Below are 27976 nucleotides of genomic sequence, written 5' to 3' on the forward strand. Positions count from 1 at the left end.
TTTGCAACACTTTTTTACACATTTCAAACTTAGCTGGCAGTTTTTTTTTTGACGATGCAAAGCAAACATAAATGTAGTTTAATGCTTCCTTTAGCAGCTTAGAGGAACTATTACACATGTATACACATTATCATGTGTTAACATAAAAATCTTCCTTAGAGATTATGCTATTAGGGGATCACACCCCTGTGATGCCTGTCAACATGTTTTCATATTGATGTACTCATAAGTCATACATATACACACAATTACAAAGTGAAAACAACATAAACCACACTGTAGTGGCTGGTCAACACATGATAATTGTGTTGTTTTTAGCTGCTTTTAGACATACAGCGCACTGCCTGCCATTTGAGGCTGTATGTGAGAACGCAATTGAACGAGTGAGGGGCTCTGGACGTTCTCCGGAGTTTCTCCAGGCAGCCCCCAAGTAAAAACCCTAGATAATGTCTGAAATAACACAATAGGAAATCCTCAGCCGGATTGGCTTCATATACGTAGAAGAAACTAACAAAGATGTCAGGGGAGCTTTTGGTGATTAGGGCTGATGCTGGTGTTGATGTGCTACGAACAAAATGCATACGTCATGTTCTGCCTCTATCTGCTGCGCCACCCCAGATTTCTGTAAAAATCCTTCACTGATCACAGAGCAAACGTCAAGCTAAGATTCCACCTCTCACCTGACGGCGTAGGTCATGCGGTCAGGCCTCAGAGCCCTCATCATGCATAGCCTCTGAAGCGAGTTTTTGTTCTTCCACTCCTGGGGGAATTTCTCTTTTTCAGGACACTCGCCCTCCACAAACTTCTTCCAGCGTTTGGCCGAACCTTCGATGTCTCGATCCAGGTTTCTGAACTCTTCCAAGAGACACAGGGCCTGGTGGGAAAGGAAAATAAAAATGATTCATACAGGAAAAACAACTACCATCTTTTTTTAAAGTGCTGCTTCAGTGTGATCCAGTTTTTGACCACTTCAGAGCCATTTCGTGATAAACAGCAAAAAAGCACAAACTTCGTTTGCAGAAGTTGGAGGGAAAAAGAGACCAACAAAAGTTAGACAGCAGTGCTTATCTTTGATCATGCCTATATAAATAATATTTATTCTGAAAAGGAAATGCTGAGTAACCACAATCCCTTTCAGAACGTTGTGGGGGGTGGAGATGACTGAATGTGCATCCATTGCAGAACCAGTGGGGGGTATTGTGATGCCCCAGCTGACAGACACCTTATCTCAGCTGTGGAGAACAGCAGTGTCCTCCAGCAGGTCTCTGACAGGTATACAAATGAGCATGAGTGGGGGAAAAACCACGCTATTGCTTCGGTTTCGTTTGCTGCTAAACTGATGTGACAAGTAAGGGAACCTCTGCTGCCTGACGTTCACAGCTTTGCGTTGCCAGACGTCTGTCCTTGAAGAGGAATTATGGGTACGCAGAGCTCTGCTGCTTTAAAAATGAACCAGGGTCGTGGAGCAAAGCTGGGCCCCAGAGAATCACGTGCCGTCAGACAGCAGATTTGGGTGAAACGGAGAAAATAGACTTCAATTAATCCTTAAGTGTGTTTTCAAGTTAAGGCAGAGTTGTTGCTGGGAGACTGGGCTGCACAAATTGCATCATAAGAGGCAACTCCAGAGACAGGGTTGAGCAACCGAGTGCTAAAATAACTTGAGGGAAATTGTGGATTTCAGTCATCCTCTCGAACATGATAGGATGGACGAAGAGGCTTATGATTCGATTACATTTTTTACCAACGGACCATATTTCTGACAACATTGAGGGGCTACATGGGATTCCTAAAATGGAGCTGATCTACAATTTAACACGGTGTGCATTTACCTTTCTAATACATTTTGATGAATGTCAGGAGGAGAGCTTGCTCTCTTGATCAAAGGGGGATTTTGAGATGTTAAAGCAGCTTGATTTGGTTAAATTAACAGCTTCAACCCCCAGAATACATGAAAGCTTGACAACGACAAGGAGACGACTTTTCCGTGCCTGGCTCACAAACCGCCAAACGGCTGAAGACTCCGGTCATGTGCAATGTAAACATGGGCAGGGTGCACGCAGGCAGGCCGGGTATGACAGCCAATCAAATTATTTGGACAAAATATAAAATCATAAAATCAAAATGTTCTGTCATTTGTCCAACCAATTAACTGTCTTCTGCCCTACAGTTGTGAGTTGTCACATCGTCACCGAGGATCCAGCATCGCCTTATTCTCGTTTGACCACTCACTTATACGACATTTTAATTGATCCACCTCTGCGAGTCACAACAAGAACTAAGCTCCTCTCCACAGTCATTACATTTTAGCAGCGGCAACAACACAGCAACACAGTACCTTTACCCCTCCCCAGGAGTGGTTGGAAAAGAAATCCACCGGTGATATTACACCTGGTTGGACGGGGTATCTCAGAAGGAAATCCAGCTCTACAGGGTTTATTTCCTTATCCATCAGAAGGATCTGGGGACACAACAAACATAGATGACTTGGAGATGCTGTATTTCAAGCACACACCGCACTTCCTTTCCACTTGATTAAATCCAGACAGGTCCTCTGGTCTGATTCAATGGCCAGCTTGTTCTCAAAAACAAACCATGCGGAATATGAAAGCGGCCTCCCTTCCTACCTGGAAAGCGAGCTGAGCTATGTACGTGAGCTTGTCACATTCAAACAGGCCCCTGGTGGTGTACTGGAAGACTGAGGAGGTGATGCTGTCAATTAGGTTGGACACCCGCTTGGTCAGAACTTCGTCCTGCTCGGCCTTCAGAACCGCTTTCTCGAAGACCACGCTGAACGCCTGGGGATTGACACACAACATCAATTAATAGCTTTGTCAACAAGAGAGTCCCTTTCTAAAAGACATGGATGAATAAATCAAATGACACGAATCAATAACTAGCTGTTGTGTTGAATGTTGCTCAGTTATAAGTTGGACATTGTCTAGTGAGTGTCATTTGACATGATAGATATGATGTAGTTAGGCCTGATCCAGCAGAAGGAAGTCAGAGTTTGAGAGAAGGATAAACAAACTGTTGGTTTTTGTCTTTTCATGGGATTTGTCTTTGAAGCCGTGGCTCTGTCTAATGTAAACTGTGAGCTCCTGACGTGTATCAGGTGTTAACAGAGAAAGTTTGGGCTGTTAGGAGAAAATCATTTTATATGGTTCGACTTGGTACCAGGCTCAGCTGGCGATTACTGTGGTCCAATTTCTTCAACACATGCAGGTATGAGGGCGACAAACACAACTGAACAAAAGCACTAATCAAAGTTGTAATCTAACTGAATTCTTGAAATTTATTTAGAAAGACTGTCAATACCAATGTCACTAAGGTAATAGAATAATTGTCTCTATCTTCTACTCTGAGCACCACGGTGTCATTTTTGCCAATTTAGCTGTCACACTTTGCTCTCACCTGGTGTGAAGAACACATCCTCTAATGCATTTTATTTCATTCAGAAGGTCAAAGGTATATCAACACTGAATGTGTTTTCATTTGATTACGTTGGGAAATAACTTGTCCCTGGGCAGCTACCTGCAGAGTCTGGAGTGATTGCAAACCATATCTCAGGCTGCCTCCTCTCAGCACTTGCTGGCTGACAATATGAAAGACATTATCCTCTACATAACCACATTAGGGAGCCACAAACACAATACAAGCAGGACAAAGAGCATAAAACATGGTGAGCAAATGGAGAAGGGAGGGGAGAAACAGAGGGGTGAGTGTAAAGAGAGGTCTCACAGGGGGCCGGTGAGGCGGGGAGGAAACATGGCAGGTCAATAGTCAGTATACCTTGAGAGAGAACTGGTACATGGGGTGGATTTTATTGAGGTCGTTCATTATGAAGTACAATAAGGAAGCCCGTGCCGCTGCTGGTCGGTAGTGCTCCCGAGCCTCATTGATTTTGGCCTCTGTCACCTTGGCTTCTTTCACCTAGAGTAAAGTTAGTGCAAACACAGAGGGAGTCACACTCGCAGACACAAGCGCACATCTGTACACATATTCATACACGAAAGGTTCATCAGTCAGCTAATGGTGAAATTGTGCACTATCCAATAAAACACCCTCCAGTAAAGAGCTGAGCCATTTCAATTTCATGGTTCCTGAGAATATGTTCCCACACTGCATGGAGCATGATAATTATTAGACTTTTCTGTTTTTGCCAGCAAATGCACAATTATGCTTCAGAACGAACATCTGCAGCTCCCCCTGCAACCCTCAAGAGGATAAGAACTGTATCTATTATAATATATATATTTATATATATATATAGTTAAAAACAGGTGAATAAGTGACTAAAACTTTATTTTCCCAATTTGTCCTATCGTGTCGTTCTATCTACAGTAACAATCAATGTGTATTTGAGTTTTTAAGTTTCTCTTAAACACAAAGCTATCTCCTAACTATTTTATTGATTCCTAATATCCACTAAATACTCGCACTGAAACTTGTGATCTGTAATCTGAAGCGTTGACGGCAGAAGTTCCGATCACACGACAAGGTGTGGTAACAATAAAAAAAGAAGAGTACCTTTTCTTCGATCTCGGCGGCGGTGCGTTTCGTTATCTCAAGGTTTTCCACCAGTTCTGTGTCGCCCAGGAAATCTCCTGAAGCGGAGGACAAACGTGACAGCAGGTTGTCCTCTAGCGTCTTCAGGGTGATCTTGAAGCTGTTCTGCTGCTTCGTCAGTTCAGACTAAGAAACACAGAAACACACAAAAACTTTCTGTTTGACAGATTCTGCATGTCATAGGATTTCTCACATACATCATGCTTGCTGTCAGATTATTTTCTGCCCTTATCATCATAATCTGAGGCGGAGGGGGATGTTCAAGGTGTGGGTCAATATGAGGACGTGAATACTGAAGGGCACCTCAAAGGCAGAACTAATCAATATGCTTTGCATCGGCTTTCTGGACCCATAAAGGAAGCGCTCTGGGCTGGATTAGCCAGCTGCCGTCTGGTTGACAACATCAAACTTGCCGAGCGACCCAACCCTCGGCGTGATGACACCGTCGATTCGAGTGAAAGGAGAAGGAGCTTTGATGGGAACACTACACACACACACATTGTGAATCATTCAATACATGGCATTATGGGTTTAATTATGAACCTTTACAGGCATCAGACAGAATAAGCACGCATACACACGCAGCTCAGTCCCAGGATTTTGCTCACACCTCACCATATGGATTAGCGCACCCCGTCGTCTAATAAAGCTTAACTCAAACCATTCTTTTTTTTCTGTCTTTGTTCTCACTGAGAGAAACTTTCAATTTTTCAAAGAGCGCTGTTTGAGAGGCGTTTGGAGAACAAAGTCGACAGGGCATGGTTGCTTCACTTTATTGCTTCATCCCGCTTTGTCCTTCATTAAGTTGCAGCTTTTTGTTTCTGCCCGATATGACTTTGCTTTTATTGAAGTTTCCTTTGATGAAGCCTCTGCGACCTTTGAATTGTTATAATTATGGGAGGCTGGGCTGTTGGGAGATTTGCCAACTCCAGGACTTTTTTGGTGACTGATAATAGTTGACGGTTTTTTGAGTGGCGTGATCCCAAACGGGTGGTGGTAATAACGTTCTGGCTGTAGACGTTCCTGCCCCTGTGTAATCACCGGGATGGCTGTTCCTGGTCCTTGTGTCATAATGTTCACATGACAAAAGGCATAGATAGTTTAAATCACGCCGGGGGAGCAAATGGTTTAGGAGATCACACTGCTTAATTGGCCTTTTTATGACAGTATTTCCTTTTGCGTTGACAAGAGATATTTTACACCATTGTTAAAACTAATTGAGCCTAAACTTTGTTAAATATTTCATGCTCTGTATTTGCATTGTTACTTTCTCCATACTTTAAAACTTCTCTGCCAAAAGTGAACAAGGAAAACAGAACTGGTGTGATTTGTGATATTTTTAAGGCAAGGACCTGACATGCCTGCGCTCAGAGGACCGACAAAAAGCACAAAATTGTTTTGAGTGGTGGACATTTAACTGAGAACATTTGCCTGTGTGACTCAGCTGTGACCTTCTGCTTGCCCAGACTCGGAACTCCTGAGGGGAAACGCCATCCACGCTCAAACATTCCCAACTGGATGCAGTAATGAGTCCGTTTTTAAAGATTGGCTCTCCGCCAGACACATTGTACTCGCAATTACTCTTGCTTGGGAAAAAACAAACAATTAACTAGTCAGCAGAATGCCCCAATTGGAATACAAATTAGATATTACATTCTTTTTTAGGCAAATGATTACTGAGTGCCACTTTAGGTACTTTGGGAAGTGCAGCCTTTTAGCTCTCATTAACGCCCAATGCCCACGCAAGAATGGTGCCGGAACAAACAAGCAGAAGGATGTACACATGCACACTCATATGAGGAGAGGGAGGACAAGACACCAGACGAGTTAGTTATTGTGATAAAAGGTTGTGGACTGATTCCCCCTGTGCACTCTCCAAAAAGGCAACTTGACATTTTAAGCTCCTTAGCCCGTCTTTGCTCCGTTAAATGAGAGCTCTTTCACCCAGTAGTCATCTTACGGCTCAGGAACAACACTAACCTCATTAAGAGCATAAGACACAGAGTCATTCAAAGATTAAACAGGTACAGACAATTTGCTCTCCACTATCAGTCTGGCGATAGTTATCAGTCCGGGTTGTTTACTGACAACAAAGAGCCATTCAGCGCTTCATTCTGCTGGCTGTGTTTTGAGAGTGTGCTCAGCACCCCCCGCCACATCCACCACCCACCTTGAACTTTCACTGTTAATTAAAATGATAAGTGAGTATCCAGATCTTGTTTTTTTCCCTCACCTTCCAATCTCAGTGAAATGCTAACTAAACAAGCTTCATTAAATCACATTTCACTTGCTGAGGGGACATTAGACTTAAAATAACTCCAGCGTTTCGGTGTGTTTTTTTTCTCCCCCTCTCTCTGTTTATTAAATATGCTGATTTGTGGATTGAAGACTACAGGTCTGAATGAAGCGTCGCCTGCAGAGGCCCCAACGCAAACAAGGGCGCCCTCCAGAAAGCTATCAAAATGCAAATAGCACTGTGTTAGAGTAAATCTTCCTGACCCATTAACAGAGTTCCCATATTATCTTCCGCTCTGATCTCCTAAAGACAACGCCGTCAGCCAGACGAGAACGAAGAGGGTTTTCTGATTCTCCTCTGCCCTCGACTAACAAGACACCCATTTAGGAAACAGTGGAAGTGTGTCAAAGTGCTGTCTAATTGCTGTGGTACAGTAGCGCCATTGGCCAATCCGTTTCAAACATCTGACATGAAAAGAGCAGATTGTCGATAGAGACGAGCGGGAGGCATCATTAGGCGCTGGAGCTTTGCTTAATTACCAACATTTACATTCACACCGTGGACCGTGCTGTGGAAATCGTAACTATCTGCTGCTCGTTACTTCTTGGAAGTTGGTCGCACAGCCCTCAGGAATCTGATGTACTGTACACAGTGTACCGAGCTATAGCCATTAACTCTGACCAGCAATGACAGTTTTTAGCTTCTGCTGGAGACAACGACACTGATCAAAGAGTGGAAAAACAGCTTCCTCCTCCTCACAGGCAAGGGTCAAGGATCCACGCAAAAAAACACAAATTAAAAAAGGGAAAAAATCTTAGAGCGTCTCGTACCCGCCTCTGCTTTGATTTTGAAGAGGTGGATGTGTGAACATAAATGACTCTGCCAGAGTGATACAAAACTGATGAAACTCCCTTGAGGATACTATCAAGACACAATTACACAATTCCTGGAGCTTGATGATAAATGTGTGAGTGTCACAGGAACAGTACCCAGGGTGACTGTGACACAGTGTTAAATTGTTAGTGCTTCAACGTTAATTCGATTTCTTATTTAGGATTAATGGTTATTGTCTGAATGGGTGATTCTTCATGGATGCTACAAGCCATGACATTCAGATATAAATACTTTCTTCTTTGATACTGTCTATTATCAAACAATCTCAGATGCTGGAAACTGAACCAGGTTATTAGAGCATTTTATTTTTCTATTTAAGGCTGTTGCATGAAATCTAATGTGTTTCTCATAACAGAAAAAGAAAGAGACATCATGGCTGATGATAAAAACAGGAAGATACATACAGATTACCACTTTCAAACATTATGTCAAGCATTTAAAACGTCAGTACTTCTGCAGAATTACCAACTCATTTAATGGTAAAGGTGAAAGCCTGTAGCTTTGGTTTAAAATAGAGATGCTCAGTATTAAAAGGTGAACCATTAACCGACACTAACAATTTTGACCGATCGGTAGATATCTGTAGCATCTGAGCTGGCTTTCTCTACTGGAGATCTCACAGTTAACAGACCAGACTGTCCCCATATCATGAGGACATGTTGCTATTTCTGAGTGAACAGTAGAAAAGCTGTCTAATGAGGGTTGATTGCATTGAACGTGGACATGGAGGTTACTCTCATTCTCATCGGAGCAGGTGCATGCCTGCTCCTAAACACATGGAACTATGGATATTTTGATGGACCAATAGAGCACTGCATTTTTGCTGATCTTGACAGATGCATGTGTCAAGATCAGCTTGCATGTGTGTGTGTGTGTGTGTGTGTGAGTGACATGTTAACACGATACATGTAAAAATTAACCCCTTGTTAAAAATTCAGTAACTTAGCGTCCATTTAATAACATTTAAATTTCTATGTTAATGGTTAATCAGTTAACAAGTGTTGATATCGGTCTAAAAAGAAAAATGAATGTTTATCCCTAGTTTAAAAGCAGCAACGTTCTCAGTAAGTAAGTGAGTTTCTCATAAGAATCCATACGAAACAACCTCACAACAAAGCTATTTCTTTATGTGCTCTAATATTTGCCATTGTCTGTGCAAGCTCTACTTCTGTTCATGGAGAGGGGGTCTGCACAACTCTCTGTGCTGTAAAGCAATGGAGCACTAAACTGTATTTACAGAATGCATTAAGTGTCTGTGTAAGGTGAAATCACCTGAAAGGACAAACCCATAAAGAACAACCAAACGCTGCAGATCCCTTTAGCCGTCTGAGGCGTTTTACTGTCTTTCAGCTCATTGCTTTGGTTTTATAGTCCCCAACTTTACTGTCTGGGTTTAGTCTCAACCTCCAGTTCAGTCTCAGCGTGAAGATGTTTTCAGCAACAGAGCTACGATAAACCCGCTTGCCTAAGATCTAGTGCAGACATGGGCAAAGTACGGCCCATGGGCCGTATAAGGCCCGTTGGGCTTTTAAGTCCGGCCCGCCGAACTTGTCCAAATAACTAAAAAAAAAAAAAAAAATTAAATTAATTTTTTTTTTTTTTTTAAACTAACAATTTAGTAGCACTTAAATGGCACGTACTTATAGAACTTTGTAGTTTTGCTTTATTTTTGAAGAAATCGTAATTTCTTGATTCTTGTTGTTTGAACCCTCAGGGTTGAATGCACTTATTGTCGCTTTGGATAAAAGCGTCAGCTAAATTAAATTTGCCCGGGAGTGTGGTGTATAGGGCTCGAAAGGGCACATGATCTCCCTTCACTTTTTCCCTTTGCCCTGTGAGCCCTTCTGTAAAATGAGAGGATCAAGGAAACGAAAAGTGGACAATGAGTGCCGAGTGTTTAACACGGAGTCGACAACAAAATACTTTTTCACTGATGTCCAATCGAAGGCTGTATGCCTGATATGCAGAGAAACTGTCGCAGTTTTCATTGAGTACAACATCAGCCGTCACTTTGCTACGAAGAATGCTAACTACGCTAGCAAGCAGTCAACGCAAGAACGGGTGGCTGCAGCTCAGAGGTTGGCGACTAATTAACAGACTCAGCAACATTTTTTTTCACAGACAAAGTAATCTACCAAGGCATGTTTTTTTGGGGGCATTCGAAATAGCAAAGGCTAGCAAGCCTTTCTCTGACGGCGGGTTTTTGTTAAATGGCCTTGCAAATAAGTGCTTTGCTACTTGGTAAAGGCCAAATCCTTTCATGTAATGATTTTTCCATGTCATTTATATTAGTTCACAAAATCACTCCATCTGTCTGTTCCTGGCCCGGCCCCTCTGTCAAATTTTCGAACGAATTGTGGCCCGCGAGTAGGAAAGTTTGCCCACCCCGATCTAGTGGATCTAAAAGCTACTGACCATAGTGGAGCACATAGCAGGGTTAGGGTAAGGTAAGTCAAAAGCACATTTGAAATGGAAATATTGTGGCGTGCACTCATGGCGCCGCAGCTTCCGCGATCGACCAGCTCCGCGGGGCACGTTAAACTGCCGGAGTTTTGGCAGAACGACCCCGCGCCGTGGTTTCAGCACGTCGAGGCTCTCTTCCATCTGCGAGGAGTAACGGCAGACGACTCCAGGTATTTTTTGGTGGTCGCGGCTTTGGACCAGCAATCCACCCGGCCCGTGATGCAGCTCCTGCGAGCCCCGCCGCTGCGGGGAAAGTACGCCGCCATCAAGCAGCTTCTCCTCCGGCGCTACAGCTTGTCAGCCGCGGAGAGAGCGGACAAGCTACTGTCGCTTCCCGGTTTGGGTGATGGTTCAGCAGTGGACCTGATGGACAAGATGCTGTCGTTGCTGGGCTCCGAGGATGAGGGTTTCCTGTTCCCGCACATCTTTCTGCGCCAGCTCCCGCTGCAGGTGCGCGCAGCCCTCGCCAACTCTTCTTGCTTGGCGGCCGTCGACTTCCGTGGATTGGCTGAGCAGGCAGACCGGATCCTGCTGACTTCGAGGAACGTCTCCGTGCAGAGTGTGGCCGTCGAGTCCTCCCAGTTCCGGCATTGACGGCTGCAGTTTCCACCCGCTGACAGCGCGGCCAGCTGTGTTTCTTCAATCAGCGCTTCGGCAGCAAGGCGCGCCGCTGCGTTCCTCCGTGCACGTTCGAGGCACCGGGAAACGGAAGAGCCGGCGCTCGGTAGCAGCCGTGGGCGCTGGTGATCAAGAGGAGCTGCTGTTCGTTCATGACTCCATATCAGGTAATCAGTTCCTGGTGGACTCCGGCTCGCAGAAGAGCCTTCTCCCTCCTGCAGCTACGGACCTCTCGGCCTGTGGCAGTGGTCCGCGTCTGACAGCGGCTAACGGTTCGGCTATAGAGACGTTTGGTACCAAGTCTGTGACTGTGTGTTTCAATGGACGCAAATTTCTGTGTGACTTTGTTGTAGCCTCCATTACGGTTCCTATTATCGGAGCAGATTTTCTGTGCACTAATGGGTTATTAGTGGATGTAGCTAATCGCAGGCTCATTGATGCTGTGTCTTTTGCGTCTTTTCCGTGTCAGTCAGGGGGACCCGGGCCGTTAACACACGCTAATTTCGCTGCGTCAAAGGATGTCTTCCAGCGCTTACTGGCGGAATTTCCTTCGCTGACAACGCCCGCATTTTCTGCCGCGGTTACTAAACACGGCGTGGAACATTTCATTCCCACTGCGGGTACGCCCGTTTTCGCACGTTCCCGTCGCCTCGACACCGTGAAGTTAGCCACCGCGAAGGAGGAGTTTGCTACCATGGAGCGTTTGGGGATCGTTAGGCGGTCCAACAACCCGTGGGCTTCGCCGCTCCACATGGTGCCCAAGGCGGACGGTTCTTGGCGGCCGTGCGGCAACTTCCGCCGTTTAAATAACATTACGGCCCATGACCGTTACCCCATTCCGCATGTTCAGGATTTTTCGATTCGTCTGGCGGGCATGACAATTTTTTCTAAAATCGATTTGGTGCGAGGTTATCATCAGGTGCCTGTCCGGGCAGAGGATGTGCCCAAGACTGCTGTCATTACACCGTTTGGGCTTTTCGAGTTCCTGCGAATGCCGTTCGGCCTTAAAGGCGCAGCGCAGACGTTTCAGCGATTGATGGACTCGGTGCTACGTGACCTCGCGTTTGTTTTCGTCTATTTGGACGACATCTTGGTGGCCAGCCCGTCGGCTGATGAGCATTTGTCGCACCTTAGGCAGGTTTTCCAGCGCCTTGATGGGCATGGTCTCATTGTCAACACAGCCAAGTGCCAGTTTGGGCTGTCTGTCATAGACTTTTTGGGCCATCGCATTTCGTCGCAGGGTGCGGTTCCTTTGCCCTCGAAGGTGCATGCAGTTGCGGATTTTCCCTGTCCGGTCTCGGTCAGGTCGCTACAGGAGTTTTTGGGCATGGTAAACTTTTACAATCGTTTCTTGCCTTGTGCGGCCCAACTCCTGCAACCATTGTATGGTGCTTTGAAGCTTAAGAAAGCCAAGGACCAGGTTGACTTGACCCCTGTGAGGATCCAGGCTTTTGAGGGGGCCAAGGCTGCCCTGGCTAACGCGGCGCTTCTGGCGCACCCCGCGTCTCGGGCGCCCATCGCCCTCACCACCGATGCTTCGGATGTGGCTGTTGGTGCAGTTGTTGAACAGCGTGTTGCGGGTGCGTGGCAGCCCCTTGCATTTTTTAGCCGCGGTTTGCGAGACAGTGAGCGAAAATACAGTGTGTTTGACCGGGAACTGTTAGCGTTGTACCTGGCTACGCGTCATTTCCGTTTCCTGCTGGAAGGCCGCCCTTTCACAGCCTATGTTGACCACAAACCATTGACGTTTGCTATGGCGAAGGTGACAGAGCCATGGTCTGCTCGCCAGCAGCGCCATCTAGCGGCGATCTCCGAATTCACAACGGACATCCAACATACGGCGGGTAAAGCGAACCCGGTTTCAGACTGCCTGTCGCGGGTGCTGGTGTGCCCTGTGCATCTTGGGGTTGATTTTTCCGCACTGGCTGCCGATCAACCTGGGGACCCGGGTATCGTTGCACTGAGAGCTGCGAGTACCGGTCTGGAGCTGGAGGAGGCAGTGGTGCAAAATGGTGGGCCTGCCCTCCTTTGCGACGTCTCCACGGGCCGCCCCCGCCAGGTGGTGCCGGTTGCTTGGCGCCGTCGGGTCTTTGATATGGTGCACTCTCTTTCTCATCCGGGTGTCCGGGCATCGGTGAAGTTGGTGTCTTCGAAGTTTGTGTGGCCTGGCCTTCGCAAAGAGGTCAAAGAGTGGGCGGCCACATGTGTGGCGTGTCAGCGCGCTAAAGTTCACCAGCACACTAGGGCGCCCCTCGAGCCATTTTTGATTCCAGCCAGGCGTTTTGATCATGTGCATATCGACCTTGTGGGGCCTCTTCCCCCTTCCCAGGGTTTTACACATCTCCTTACCATGGTAGATCGGACCACTAGGTGGCCAGAGGCGGTTCCTCTGTCTTCCACGACATCTGCGGACGTGGCACGCGCTTTTCTTTCAGCTTGGGTCTCACGTTTTGGTGCACCGTCTGATATCACCTCTGACAGAGGCCCGCAGTTCATTTCGGAGCTGTGGTCAGCGCTAGCAAAGTCTTTGGGCACACAGGTTCACCGTACCACTGCCTACCACCCCCAGGCTAACGGTTTGTGTGAACGTTTTCACCGGTCGCTTAAGGCGTCATTGCGGGCTGCGCTCTCAGATGCAAACTGGTTGGATCGGTTGCCGTGGGTGATGCTCGGGTTGCGCTCGGCTCCTAAGGCTGACCTGGATGCCTCGCCTGCAGAGTTGGTACTCGGTCAGCCGCTCCGCGTCCCAGGGGAGTTTCTGCCTCAGAGCTCGGCCCCCTTTCCGGTTCCTGTTGCGCGTCCTGCGTCACAGGCCGCTTGTGCACCGGTGCCCGTGCATCATTTTTCTCCTCGGTCTTTCGTGCCAACGGATCTCGCGACCGCTCGATTTGTTTTCGTGCGTCACGATGCTCACCGGTTTCCCCTCCAGCCCCCGTATGACGGCCCGTTTAGAGTGGACATGGGCGGGCGCAGGGAGCGTGTTTCGTTAGACAGACTTAAGCCAGCTCATCTGTTGGCCGGCGAAGAGGTGCTACCGGCCCGGGTTCCCCGTCGTGGTCGCCCCCCTTCTAAGACCCCTGTGTTGTTTTCTCCAGTTGTGCCTCCTGATCCTGTGCCTGTTGTAAAGGATGTCCCTTCTGCTTGTTCCACCCCTGCGTTTGCGGACGGGGATCGGCGTAGCCGTTATGGTCGCCTCGTTAAACCCCCTGAGAGGTACTGACTTTTGTCCCATTTTATTATTTTTTCCCTCTGGGTGTTCGGGGGGGGGCTGTGTGGCGTGCACTCATGGGTGTGTCCTCTCACCCAGTGGGTTGATGGGTAATGGGAAAGGCTGTAACTATATATACTTCCCGTATGGGGAACATGTGCCAGTTCTTCCTGACTACTGAATAAACAACAGTAAGCAGTACCTGCGTCTCTGCCTTTCCTTGTCCTGCCACAATATATCATTTCGAGATTACTCTTAAGTTCCACACAGACATGTCACTTGAACACCTGTACTCATACACACACAGACAAACACAATCTCACACTGACATACGGGCCTCAGGGGTCCTAGTCTCCTTAGGTGTAGGATCCAAAGCACCATAATTATCACGCATCCACTTAGTTTGCCACTAATCAAAGGCACCAGCTGATTGTTTTGGAATCAAAGGGCCTGGACATGCAGCTTCCTGTGATGTTAAAAGACAGGTAGAGTTTTCTTGCCGCTGTGTAGGAAGATGGATAATGGCGAGCGAGGGGTTTCTTTTAATCACACCTGCACAAAAGAAATGCTCAGAGACGAACTCAAAGACTCCACTGAATGTTGATTTGTTCTCTGATAGCACCTGGAGAGTGAGACAAACACTTCCTAGTTACCTCTGGCAGCGAGGATAGTGTTCGCTTTGTTTCTCTGTCTGTTAGTTGGCAGTATTATGTATAAACTACTAGACGGATTACCACGGATCTTGGTGGAAGGATGCATGAACATAGAAGGAGACAGGAAAGAATCCATTAAATATTGGTGCGGATCTAGATCAGGGAGCAGATCCAGGAATTTGTTTTTCGCTTTCACACACACACAGACACACAAACGCTGACAATCAACTTGATTCAGGCTCACACACAGAACGATCAGAGCAGAGATGCTGTGGTGAACACAGTGAACATTAACTCCAGTTGAAAACTGAGCTCATTAGTTTTTGTGCAGTAAAAAGTAAGAGGCCCATTAGGAATTGCATCAAGCCTGTTCTCTAAACATGGAGAAAAGCAAGAGTTTCATATTTTGGTCCACAATCTGCAGGTGACATGACATAGGTCATAGTGAATTGTTAAGGAGAAGCTGTCTCTCAGCAGTCTGGGTATTAGTCCGTCAGGAATCATCTCCCCGCTTCTAGTTCCCGTCTACATTTGTTTGTTTGTTATTTAGCAGGATTACACAAAAACTGCTCGACCGATCGCCTTGAGATTTGTGGATGGTTTGGGCATGAATGATCCAATGTGAAAAGAGCATTTTTCAACATTTTCATAGATTTTTCAGGAAATAATTCATGGATCTTGCTGAGAAAAACCAGGGATGTTAAGGGGACTGATGTATAAGAGTGTGTGAAAATCCAGATCAAGTGAATTTAAAAGTGCTTTCATAAGAGGACTGTTTGGGCCTGAGAGTTCATATTCCATATCTCTGCCTCCACTGACATTCTTACCTTCAGCTCTTCCAGGTCAGGTCTCTCCATGCTGACCACCGCGGCGAGCAGCTGGTCCTCCAGACCGTCTCTGGTCACTGTGAAATTTATCAGTGTGCACTGGGCCTGCAGCTCCGGCTGGTAATGAGGGCTGGCAAGCTTGGTGTGCAGGATGAGGCGGAAATTAGGGTTGTACTCGCACTCCTTGTCTCCGATCTTTATGTACCTGTGTGGGTAAGTGAGAGCAGCTAAATAGAAGTGATGATTTCCATGATACCAAAGCAGACACCATTTAAGGTGATAGAACACAATCAGCAATTGTGTGATCTCACTTTCATAAAAAAGTACTAGACTGATGTTTACTATATTTTTCTTTTTGTTAACAAATCAAATAAAAAGTGCTAAAACCAATAAAAAGTGCTAAAACCAATAATCTCTGCCTGTTTCTGTTTCCACCCAAACACATAAATCTTTAAAGGCCCAGTGTGAAGGACTTAGCAGCATTGAGCAATGAGGTTGCAGATTGCATCCACGTATGAAGATAATAAGAAAGACCTTCTCTAGAGCAAATGTCAGGTTTGTCCATTAAAAAGGCTCCTTCAAAGGTATATTCAATAATATATACTTTTTTAAGTATTGGAATGTAAGTAAAGTGAATTTACTTGTCTTTATTTAAATTGCATAAACCAAGTATCTATATTTAAAAATATTGTTTTTTTATTCAAATTTTTTTTAATTTTGAAATTGACCTTATTAAATGATGTGTTGCAAACATTTATTCAAATTAATGTTAATGCCTTTTTACTCTTTAATACACTTGACAAAATAGGTATACGGTTCCTTTATAACCTTTCATTTTATTTATCTCTAAACATACTTTCTCAATGTAATTAATGCCTTTTAAACAAGGTTGGATCTTTTTATAAAAATGATTAAAATCCAGCCTAAACTTACAATCCTTCAATAATACAGACGCATTTCCCCAGGTACCAAAACAATACTGAGATCAAATACCCAACAGAAAGTTTCAGAATGCAAATCACTTTTGTGAAACTGCTTACCTGCCCTTCTTAATGGTTTCTCTGCCCAACAGAGGTCCAAGAACAGGATCCATTGATTCCTCCAAGTTCTCTATCAGAACTGGGTCACCTGCTGCCAGTGCTCTCTCCATGGCATCCAGGTATCTGTCAGGGCAGAACAGCAGGAATTCATGTATCCAAAAATATTTTCAAAAAAGTGACAGGTGCACATTTAACCGTGAAGCCTCTTACCCTTTCTGTCCGATGCGGACGACACGCAGGTCATCCCCATATTTGGTTTTGATCCATTTGATGCCCTGTAGCTGGGGGTCCACCATGAGGGGCCAGCGCTGGCAGGTGGTGAGAATGGTTGCATTCTCAGTGGACATTCTGTCAGCAGGCAGGCCCTCGTTCTGCCAAATGGCGATGTCAGCGCTATCAGTCAGCATGGTCAGAGGGTCCAGGCCAGGGGTCACCGGGATGGGAACCTGACAGATGATAATTGTTGATGGTATCACGTGTATTACTGTTAGCATCTTATAGTGAAACAACGGTAGTCAATCATACATGACCACATACATGTTTTCTTTTTAACTTCTATCCACTACATCCAGGGTTCTGTGGACTGAGTCCTGAAGCAGCTCTTTACTTGCTGCCACTCAATTACTGCAGGTAACTTTTCTAGTTTCAGAAAGAAAGCTGCAACCAGCATCACCACAGGCCAAGCAAACAGCCCATCCTAACCAGGCATGTTCACAACAGGCACTTTGCTAGTCTCATCAAAACAAATTGGAGTATACAGCTAAATGTGTCCTTGACATAAGCATTTACTGACCTAAAAGCTTCAGTACAGGATAATTAGTGCTACAACTCTTCCATAAACAAAATTGTAGGAGATCAGGTGAAGAAATGCAGTGAACGTGCACGCTAAGTGCTAGTTAGGCACACAAGTCTTCAAGAGATCCATAAAGACTGAGAGGAATTGAGAGCATTTGGTAACTTATTCCATCATTAAAGGAACTACACACAACAACAGCCTGGACTGTTATTGACTTGTGTGCAGAGATGGCAACGCCTGAAAGACCAACTATGGGAAAGTTTCCTTTACACTGATAAATAGACAATTGTGATAGAATCTGTAACTGGAGTGATCCTGTTTACGTTCTTTCATTCAGCATGATCGACAGCAGTGATTGCAACAAGCAGCAGGTTTGCAGTGGAGATGGTTTTGTTAGATGTGTGACTAAAATAAAGAGAAGGTAACTGAGCCTTTCTTCAACTTGATTAATGTGCTTCTCTCTTTACTACAACCTCCACCAGCATCACACACTTGTGGGAGAAAACAAACATAGTGCCTTTTGCTAGGGACTATTTTAATCTATGGAATCATACTGAGCCCTTCCTGCCCCTACTTGAAGAATACACACTATATTTTAAAATATTAATTACATTTATGTAGCTCTGACAAATACTTCTAACTGTTGATGTAACACAGTACTCTGAATGCACGAGCATAACTAATACAAACAATCATACATGTTGAAATCTGGATGTCACACTGATGAATGTTATTTGACATTAAGTTGTTATTTCTGGCGCATACTCATTACATGAGGCAACAGTGGGACTAACACAATTATCTGTGATGTTATTATTATTCTTATGGATACGTGAGTTTTATTGTATACAAATATTTCCATGACTTATGTGTGGACGAGAGGCTCAAACGTTTGGCAAACGAATCCGCATTAGTGTGGACAGGGCTTACAAAACTCGGCCTCTCACCTTCAGCTGGCTGAAGTAAGACCTCCACATGTTGTCCATGAGTTGCAGTCTATAGTGTTTGGTGAAGTATCCCAGGTAGGAGATGAAGGCAGTGATGAGGAGGACATCCCCGCACAAGGTCCTCTCCTGTTTCTTGAACTCTTCGACGGCCTCTGCCCAACGAACATTCTCAGACACCAGACCTCCCACCTGAAAAGGAATTTATTTTTTAATTTCACTGCAGCACATTCCCTGTGAAATCTCCTGTAAAATCAAATCTAAATTAATCTGCTGTCGTCGATGCACACGCTCAGGAACAAAAGAAAATCTCGAGAACAACAAGTCCTTGATACCTTCAAGTCCTTTTTTATTAGGTTTTCATATCCTCTCATTACCTCCCTGCTCGTGTACCAACTCTTCCTTACTGCAGAATTATCTAATTTCCCCCCAGGGATCAATAAAGTTCACCTCAATATCTTATCTCCTCTAAACTTGAGGCCCAACACCTTGATACAGACTCTCGCTTTTCAGTGCACATCGTGGAAACACTGTACACTTGAGCAGGTTCAATGCATTTGCATTGATATTTAATGATTGACTAGCAGACGAGTACAAACCCTCGTTCTTGTTTTGCTCTTGTCGGCCCTTTGGAAGCTTCTTTTGAATAATTGTGGTAATAATACCAACAGTGTCAACACCCAATTTTGTATTGCTGCTGTCAGCAGGAGATTTACACACTGGCAGATAGGAAGGGATTTATGAAGGCTGTATATGTGAGTGCATGTGTGCAGACATAAGTACTGTGTACCTATGGAATAGACAGTTGAAATATCAAGCAGTGATAAAATAGCTGTATATGCAGTAGTACTTTACTGTGTGTGTGTCTAAAAATACAAGTGTCTTAAAGGGATAGTTCATCCAAAAATGAAAATCCACTCACTAGTCATCTCTATGTCGATGAAAGGTTTGATGAAGTGTTTGATTCTACTAAACACTTTTGGAGTTTCAGGGGTAAACAGGGATGCCAAAAAATCCAATCATGATCATCCTCTGGATCTCGTGGATCACAGAAGACATTTAGGCCAAAAACATGTTTTTTTTGTGGACTCCAACACTTCCCACACTGCTCCATCGGTATTGTTGTGAGTAGATAATGAGTGCATTTAAATTTTTGGGTGAACCATACCTTTAATCTGTTTATTTAAAAAGATATCCACATCTCTACATCATTATTTTTCAAATGTTGTCTTTGGAAATTGTGAGAACTCTTCTATTCTGCACAAAATGTGAGCCAAAAGCATTAATCCAAATTAATAAATGTGAAGGTAAAATATTGCTTTGTAAAGTAACAGGGAGAGTAGAAGTAGCATAAAATGTAAATGACTTCCCGAGATTAGTTTGTGTCTATGACTGGTCTCAGAATATACAAAGTACTAAAAATTACATTAATAGAATAATATCTCAACTATGCACCTACATTAACCAAATTGCATTTATATTCAAAGAGGCCATTTAAAAAGTAGGAAAATTGCATTGTGCCATATTGATATTTTTGAGACAGTCCCGAACTTTATTTATAATATTAAATAATTCAAAAGTCTTAAAGGTTCCAGGCTTAAATATCAGACAATGATTTGCAATATCAGTAAAACTTTGTATCTGTTGAGAGAGCATCTGTTCATTAAACTCCCCTAAACAAGTACACAAAATAAAAGACAGAAACAGCAAACAAAAAGTCATTTGTCAATATATTTACATCTGTATCTAAATTAGAGAGGGAGTTTGTGTGTCTGTGAGTGTTAAAGGATGCTCTGTGTGAGACCACTGTTCCCCTCCTCACCAGACGGTTGGCCAAAGAGATGGTCCGACCTGTTGCTTCCGCATCCTGTTGGCACTTGAGCTTGTCTGCAGTGGCTTTCTCAAACTTGGCTGTCAGCTTTGCCAGGTTCTCATTAAGGATCTGATAGGCCACAAACACACGCACACATATGCACACACACACACACACACACAGATAGAGGAAATTGGCAGTGGTTAAAATACGGCATTGTCATAAATAATCCTCAAAGACAGGAAACAAAAAGGACTAAAGTCTGTCTATGAGAGAAACTTGGGAGTGTGTGAAAAGTTGGGTAAAACCTATGATCCCTTCCGCTATGGATTTATTTGGCATATGGAAGCAATTAGCACAAGGACAAACAGGATTAATCGGTGGTGAGGCACACAGGTTCAGTAGATTACTTTGAGGATTGCCAATTCCCCTTGGCTCTGAACCCTATCTCCACTCAACCGATCTGACTGAGGGCTAAAAAATGACAAGAAGTCCGACTGGGTCTTATTAAGAGTCGTCACTCTGCAGGGTTGGACAGAAGCAGCAGAGTCCTGAGCACTACTCTCTATGCTGAATGTCAGCGCCACTAAGAAACAATTATTTACAGCTGCTTTTATCAATAGTGTTTTTAAACTGATGGATTTGGTTTTAGATTAATGAACAGTAAAAGCCTTTAATAGCCCTTACACCAGCTTTGTATTGATGAAATGCTGCTGCTCTATCATTACTGGCATAGCTCATGTGTCAACTGTCACTCAAGCCTTGATAAAATAATTCATATCCTGAAGTTGGGCTCCAGCTTATAGCCTCTGGTTGTTGTTGTTTTATTTTGTTTCATTTCTGTAGCATCAAATTCTTATTATATTGCATATCTTCAGGGTTTGATAGAGTTGTTGATCCATACTGATGTCTCTGAAAAAACTTTCATAGCTAGGTGCTGAGATCACTGTCTTTCAGATGCCATTTTTCAGCATTAAGTCAGCTTACCAACTAAAAATGCTCTGATTCAAACTAAACATTAGTGTCCTGTCAAAGAAATGAATAGAAGGCAAGTACTGTTTATATATCTATATATTAGATATATAAAGGTGATATATATGTTAAAAGAACATATAATCTGCATTTTAGATATTGAAATTGTATTACTTTGAAAAAGATAGTTAGCAAGTAAATCTCTCAACAACTCAGTACAACACGTTGGCTCACATTGATCTTGCTCTTGATGGCTGAGAGCTTTAGCTGTGCAGCAGCCAGCTCTGCGTTGGCCTCGGCCAGCGCCAGACGCTTGGGCTCCACGTCGCAGAAAACCTCGTAGAACTTGACGATGTTTATAACCCAGGAGCACAGACCTGCTGCTGCATTCGACTTGGAAGCTACCAATTCTGGTTGGAACTCTGGGTCCTGGAGACAAACAGATGAATCACATATGCAGAAATGAAAAATATAACATCACAAATTTACAGTCAGAGTGAGACAAGGGGCTGAAAATAAATTAACTAACTCCCATCTGTACTTTCTTCCCAAACTTGCTTGTAACAATTGAAAAATGTTAAAATGGTTTGCAAGTTCACAGAGTGAGATTGGAGCAGAAAAAGGCCAGAAAGCTTACTCACCTGTTTATTAGAAAACCGTATTGAACATGAGAAACCATGACTTTCTCTTTAAACTGAAGGCAGGTGGTGTTCTAGGTGAATTCAGACACAAGTTAGGTTTTATCTGCTGCACTGACGTACCTGGTTTCTGCTTCAGTGAACTTTATAATCAGGGCGGCTGTTAAATTTGTAACACTTAATTAACTGGTTGATTTTCTCTGTCATTTGGACACTCAGCAGCCGTAATTTGGCACCCTCATTGTAATCATGCCCATGCTAAATTTATGACTTATTAGTTGAGCTTGCCCAGCAGTAGACATTACACACTGCGCACTGTTAGCGTAGACTTAATGAATAAGGGCCAATTGAAACACTCACCTTGAGGTAGGGCCGAATAGCTTTAAGGCAAGTGTCTGGGATGTTCTCTTTGTCAAAGTTTATGAGCGCGAGCAGGAACGCGTCCACCTTGGCCATTATCACCTTCGCAGCCTTCCAGCTGCGGTCCTTTGGGACATTCCCACGAGGCGCCATCAGGACCATGACGGCTGCAGTGACATTCGTCACAGCTTCCACTGGAGAGCCGAACGATTTCAACTCTGTCAAGTTGTTCTGACATAGAAAAGAGAGGGAATAATGGATGGAAATTAAAGATATATAATGGAGTTTGAACAACTGCATATCCCGGAAAAAAGAGAGAGAAAGGAAAGGATTAGAATAAAGGAAGAACCTGTGCTGACTTTGAGAAGACAACAGAGAATACTAATTAGAGCTCTAAGCAGTGATTGAACTGTCGGTTCTGCTTGTTTGAGCAGAGAGCACCTTTTAAACAAAGGGTGTTTCCTAAAAGAACATAGAGAAGACATTATTTTTGCAAAACCGGCTAAGTCCTGTGATTCAATAATCTTTTATACAGTTCAAGGCCTATGTGGACATAACTTATTCCACTGAAACTGGGAAAAACGAAATCAAACAAAGGAAAAAGAACACAAACCCTCTTAAACACAAACAAGTCTAGGAGAGAAAAGTATGATTGAGCAAATCAATAAGACACAGCCAGGGATGAGAGAGTAACTGACCTTATTAAGAGTGTTAAGGGCTTCCTGAGCAGCTTGGAGAGCTGGTTCTGCTTTGGCCAAGTCCGCCTCACAGTCTCTCTGTGTGCCGCTGACCACCACAGCAATGGCTGCCACCTTTGCCTCTTCCTCATCAGCTATTGCTTTCTCCTTGGACACCTTCTCGGTTTCAACCCCGACCACCTATGGACAGAACAAGGAATTTAGTGATTGTTAATTGTGCAGCTTCAGACAGAGGCTCAGCTTTCACAGCATGGACATGTGATATATGATGTAAAAAGGCATCCAGTGGTCAGTTTTAACTTAGAAGAGACAAATGGGAAATCTAAGTAACTTCTGCAGTGACAAAATCTGCACTAGACTAATTCACATTTTCTGACAAACCCAGATCAGCAGCAAAAACAGTTCCGCCTGCAAAATATTTAACAGGCAAATATTTATTCCTCTCACCTATCAGATCTATAGCTCAAGCTTAATCAGATCAGAGGCTCTAAGTCAATATATCTCTGAATTTCACATCTTGTACTGAGCAGTTTCTACATCAGAAACCAGAAATCTATATATGGATTATCCAGACTGGCGGGGACATTTCTTAAAGGATTCTGTTCAAAATGTAATTTCAAGTCTTCGAGCACCAAAGGTGAACTTTGTTATCAGAAGAAATCTCAGGGACAGATATGACAAAACCTGGACGAATAAAACCAAACCCCTGAGGACACTAGAGTCAGTGTAAGTGAGCAGCAGCCAACACTTTGACTGACAGTTTCTGCAGTGTTTCTAAGAGGGAGCACATGGTCTTGCCTGAATCAGTTTGTCAGCGTCCTCGTTCTTCTGCTTGAGTTCCACTTCTTGGGCAGCCAGCTTGGCCTTGAGGTCGTCCACCTATCAGAGAATGAGACATGGAGGCCAGGAGGTCAAGAAGATGGGATGGCTGATACTACAGCTGTGTGCGTGGATCAGGATAAATGAACTGTAGTTCATATACACTAGACCTGAAGGAAAGAGATTTCAGTTTGCAAACAATTCTAAGAACACATTTTTATTGGATTATTTAGAGTGAACTGGTTGGCAACATGGTATTCGTTAGCAATAAAGAGGATTCTGTGGCTCAGGAAAGTCAAACAAATAAGCTTCACCAAGGGTCTAAACCTGTGCGATACCAGTTTGTGCATTGTGCCAGGATCATGCATTTGACCTTTAATCTATCTCAGGTCTAAGGTTAAGTTTTTATTCTGAGCAAGATTATAAAGGGGCAGAAAAAGATAAAGAACAGCTATGAGCAAACACACACACACACACACCTACAGGCATGCACATAAACACACAAATACAAACAAAAAGGACGGCCATAAAGAGACATTAAAGCTGTTACAAACTCCTCATAACTCCCCGACAAATGGGGCTCTGCATTACCGTCCGACTCTGTCAAAATGTTGCACTGGGGAAATAAAGACAGACTGTTTTTCATGCTTGTCTTTCAGCTAATTAACAAACAGGAAATCAAGCCGCGGGGAAGACAGTTCTTTCGGGGTTGCGACGATTCCGTTGAACATTAGATGAGCACCAAGTGAGCCATCAACATGATGAATGGGGGGGGGGCTGCTAATAGTTTCTGTTACTACTTCTAATACCACTTCCAATGCTACTTACCAACTTTGACTACAACCAACTCTAAATAACTATTACTAGTCTTACTAGTACTGCCAACAAAACCTGTACAACCATTACCGTTATTGTCACTACCACTATTACTAATACTGTCAAATGTACTTATTCTTCTTATTCTACCACCTACTACTACTATTATTGCTATGATTCCAAATTGTGGTTTTCACAAATATTTATTACTATTATCTAATAACAATAGCAGTGGTAATACTATGTAAAAAATACAAATGTAAAAAATTACACACACACACTCACACACAGATTCTTGATTTAACAACATCATGACCACAGCAGCCCAAGGTGAGCCACAGAATGTTAAATAACAGCGCTTACAGTTGTGTGGCCATCAGTGTGGATGCTGCTGTTAAGTGTGTGCTCCCTAATTAGAGGACTCCTCAATTACCATACACCTCCTCTCTCTGTATGTATGTGTGTGTTTCATTCCTACAGTAATAGGAATGCGGTGCAATGGGAAACGAGCACAGGACTTTCAACACCCTGACGTCACCTGTGTGTGAGAGGTGTTTATGAATTTGCGATCGTGTGGGTGGCAATGTGTGGGCATATTTATGCAAAGCAGTGAATAAGATTTGTATGTTAGAGTCAAATTGTGTGTGTGATTTATAATAAGGGCTGCTTCCACTTCGTTAAAAAAGGATCTCCGTCCACACGACTTTCTTTTTACGAGATCACAAAACAGCTACAAATGTTCAAGCATGCCAAGCCAGTAGGCGGCGATAGAGTCTACATCAATAATTTGTCAATTACCAGAGAAGATAATTGTGAGTATGCTTTATGAGCTTATGGAGTGAGGAGGGATACACAGTCTATTCTGTTTCTAAATCACAACACTAAATTCGGATATTAAGACATGGGCCGAAAAGTTGGGAAGTTTTGTAGTTTCATAGAACAGAAACAGGAATTTAAATTAAAAAACAGGGATACTGAGCATGAAACCTGGGAAAAGAGAAACATACCGTATCTTTATCAAGTTTTAAATGGATGCTAATGTACTGTACCTGAGCTGAGGTGCTGTTGAGCTTCTGCAGGCCGTTCTCCAGCCTCTCCATATTTTTGGTGAGGAGTTTACTCTTCTGACCCAGCAGGCTGCGGTACAGATTGATCTGCTCCAGGAAAGACTTGGGCGTGGTGTAGTTGTAGCGCCGCTCATTGGACAGGTACTCCTTGGATGTATGATTCACACTCGTGTGCACGTACGCCATGAATTTACTGACTGAGTCCTTCACTTCAGGCTGTGGGAATTATAAGTTACAGAGCTGGTTACATTCTGATTCACACTGAAAGCGGATGACTCTGCAGATTTAGTGGGAAAGCAATATCTCCTGAGGCTCATGCTCTGAATTGAATTCATGGGTTTCCGGTCTTGCTCTTGAAATGAATATCACATTCATTGTGTCACTGTGCCTGACATTTGAAATTATATTTTGAGGGCATGAACATCATTTTTTGTGGGTGCTTCATGCCTGTGTGTGTGTATTAGATTATGAGCTGCTCTCACCTCAATATTTTCCACCTCCTGTAGGAACCTGAAGCTGACCGACTCCAGCGCCTCCTGTGGCCACTCGTGGAACCAGTCGATCGCGGTGCAGTTCACCACTGCGGGGAACTTCCTGCCGCGAACCCTCAGTTTATTACCCACTGGAGAGAAACACAGAGCCACCTGCAATACATGGACGTGAACACACACACACACCAAGGTCAAACAGAATTGAGTGTGAAGTCTGACACAGCAGCAAGATTGAGATAATTTGCTTTCACAGTCAGACAGAGAAAATAATTCCTGCTCTGATCGGCACTTCTTCGTGGTCAAGAGGGAGAATGGAAAACTCTGCATTAATTATGTGCAGCTACATCATTAAGCAAATAAAGCCCCAGCGAGCATGTGGATTAAAAGTGCGTTGAGCTGTGGGTTGTGTCAGACTGATTTTCGCTGTTGGAGACTAACAGCTGGCTTGTTGAGAAGCTCGGCCAGATGCTCAGGAGCATTAGACTGAAGAGGCAAACACACAGAAGGCACAGCCAAAGACACGACTGATGACAGAAACAACAAACAACTGAAAGAAACAACAAAGATGTTTTACATTTCCTGTTATATTTGTCGTACACACTGACTCAACACGCTGCTTTGATCAGGAGGGACTCTATGTGTCATTAACTATACCATAAGGTTCATAACTTATTTTAGTCTGTTAATACAAAACCATGGCAACTTGTGGCAGAGGTTGAATGTAGTGCCACATGAGCTGCGGGGCCCAACAGAGTCTGATTTCTAAAGTTAACATTTTCTTACTCATTAGGGTTTTTTCAGTCACAGCGTAGCCTTCCCTGATTGGTCAGGGTCCTATCACATGACCCCCTGTTACAGATCATAATGTGACAATGCTGTTAATTTTTTGGGAAACAGATGCTCGGCATGGAGAGCTATAGGCAGTGACAGACACCTCAGCACATTTGATACAAACTTTCTGAGTGAGAATGACTCTTTGACGAGCGGCTCTTTCCATCCAGACAGACTCATTTTGAAACAGAGGAGCGAAATACACTCTTTTTAAACCTGTGCCCATGGGACTGTCTTCCTCATTTGTTCACTCTCCAACCCAGCGAGGCTTGAGCTGGGAGTCAGGCCGGGCTGGAGGATGTGGGTGGTGGTGGTGTGGGCGTGCACACTGTAATAATGACAGGATAAGCAACCCCCTGGAATCCCTCTCTCCCAAGGGGAAACAAAGTGTCTGTACGTTGGTGAAATTATCTGAAAATAAGCAGCAGCTATTGTGCTTGTGATTTATATTTATGGCGTCCACTGCTTGCCGACGCATTCAGGTTCATCTGAAAATGTCAGAAAAGAAAATTGTCTAGGGGGAGACTTCATCATAAAACTAGGTGTTTATCCAACTCTCAGGGTTGTCCTATTTCGAGATGGTAAATGAGAGTGTGAGGCAGCATGCCACTGCTATATTAAGACAGGAGGGAGAGCAAATTCAGACACAGTTCTACGAGAGAGATTAATGTCAAACTTTGCCCCCAAGGTAAACCACTGAGAACGACTCTTTCTGCATGATTGGTTGTGGAATTCAAAGTAACAGAAACAGCTTTTTGTCCTGTACTTGTGTTTCACCTTGAGTTGTCTGCGAACGCGGTCGATGAAGAACTTCCAGCAGTTTTCCCTCGTATCCATCAATCCGGAGGCGCGGACCTCTGGCCTCACGCTGCTAATGACGTTCTCCACCTCGTCGTCTGGGAACAGGTCAGGAATCTCTCCTTGAATGGATAAAATGATAAGATGATATTGAATCTCTCAAGAAATAGTGCCACAAATAGTGCTTTATTAACTATTACAGAGAATGGATAGTTTGCCTGTATTAATATAAACAGTTTGTAAAATATTCATGTGATGTACACGGTTTATGTGTCGGATCATTTCATATTCATACAATATGGTGATTAAGTGGCCACTCAGGTCACACAGGTACTAGCTCTCTGAGTGTCTTTCTAGTGAAATAGTAATCCAGAGCAGAAGGAGTGGGCTGACTTTGACTTTTTTTGCCGGTGAAATTGAAAAGTCGG

The 27976-nt window shown here is 44.0% G+C and overlaps 1 protein-coding gene across 1 annotated transcript in view; it reads right to left on the reverse strand.

Moving 5' to 3' along the window:
* The window catches only part of LOC133027569 (dynein axonemal heavy chain 9-like), a 98703-nt gene that overhangs the window by 15291 nt on the left and 55436 nt on the right, over nt 1–27976 (reverse strand). Inside the window, exons 52-68 of the mRNA XM_061094611.1 lie at nt 27528–27670; nt 25911–26072; nt 25411–25644; nt 23525–23605; nt 22727–22906; nt 22029–22259; nt 21265–21459; nt 20068–20187; nt 18249–18437; nt 16716–16951; nt 16506–16628; nt 15466–15670; nt 4528–4692; nt 3790–3930; nt 2625–2795; nt 2336–2458; nt 681–874 (exon numbers count right to left, since the gene is read on the reverse strand). Coding sequence (XP_060950594.1) covers nt 681–874; nt 2336–2458; nt 2625–2795; nt 3790–3930; nt 4528–4692; nt 15466–15670; nt 16506–16628; nt 16716–16951; nt 18249–18437; nt 20068–20187; nt 21265–21459; nt 22029–22259; nt 22727–22906; nt 23525–23605; nt 25411–25644; nt 25911–26072; nt 27528–27670 — 2893 coding nt within the window. The remainder of the gene's footprint in view (nt 1–680; nt 875–2335; nt 2459–2624; nt 2796–3789; nt 3931–4527; nt 4693–15465; nt 15671–16505; nt 16629–16715; nt 16952–18248; nt 18438–20067; nt 20188–21264; nt 21460–22028; nt 22260–22726; nt 22907–23524; nt 23606–25410; nt 25645–25910; nt 26073–27527; nt 27671–27976) is intronic.

This window comes from Limanda limanda, chromosome 21 (assembly GCF_963576545.1).
Source record: "Limanda limanda chromosome 21, fLimLim1.1, whole genome shotgun sequence".
In the NCBI taxonomy this organism is placed as follows: domain Eukaryota; kingdom Metazoa; phylum Chordata; class Actinopteri; order Pleuronectiformes; family Pleuronectidae; genus Limanda; species Limanda limanda.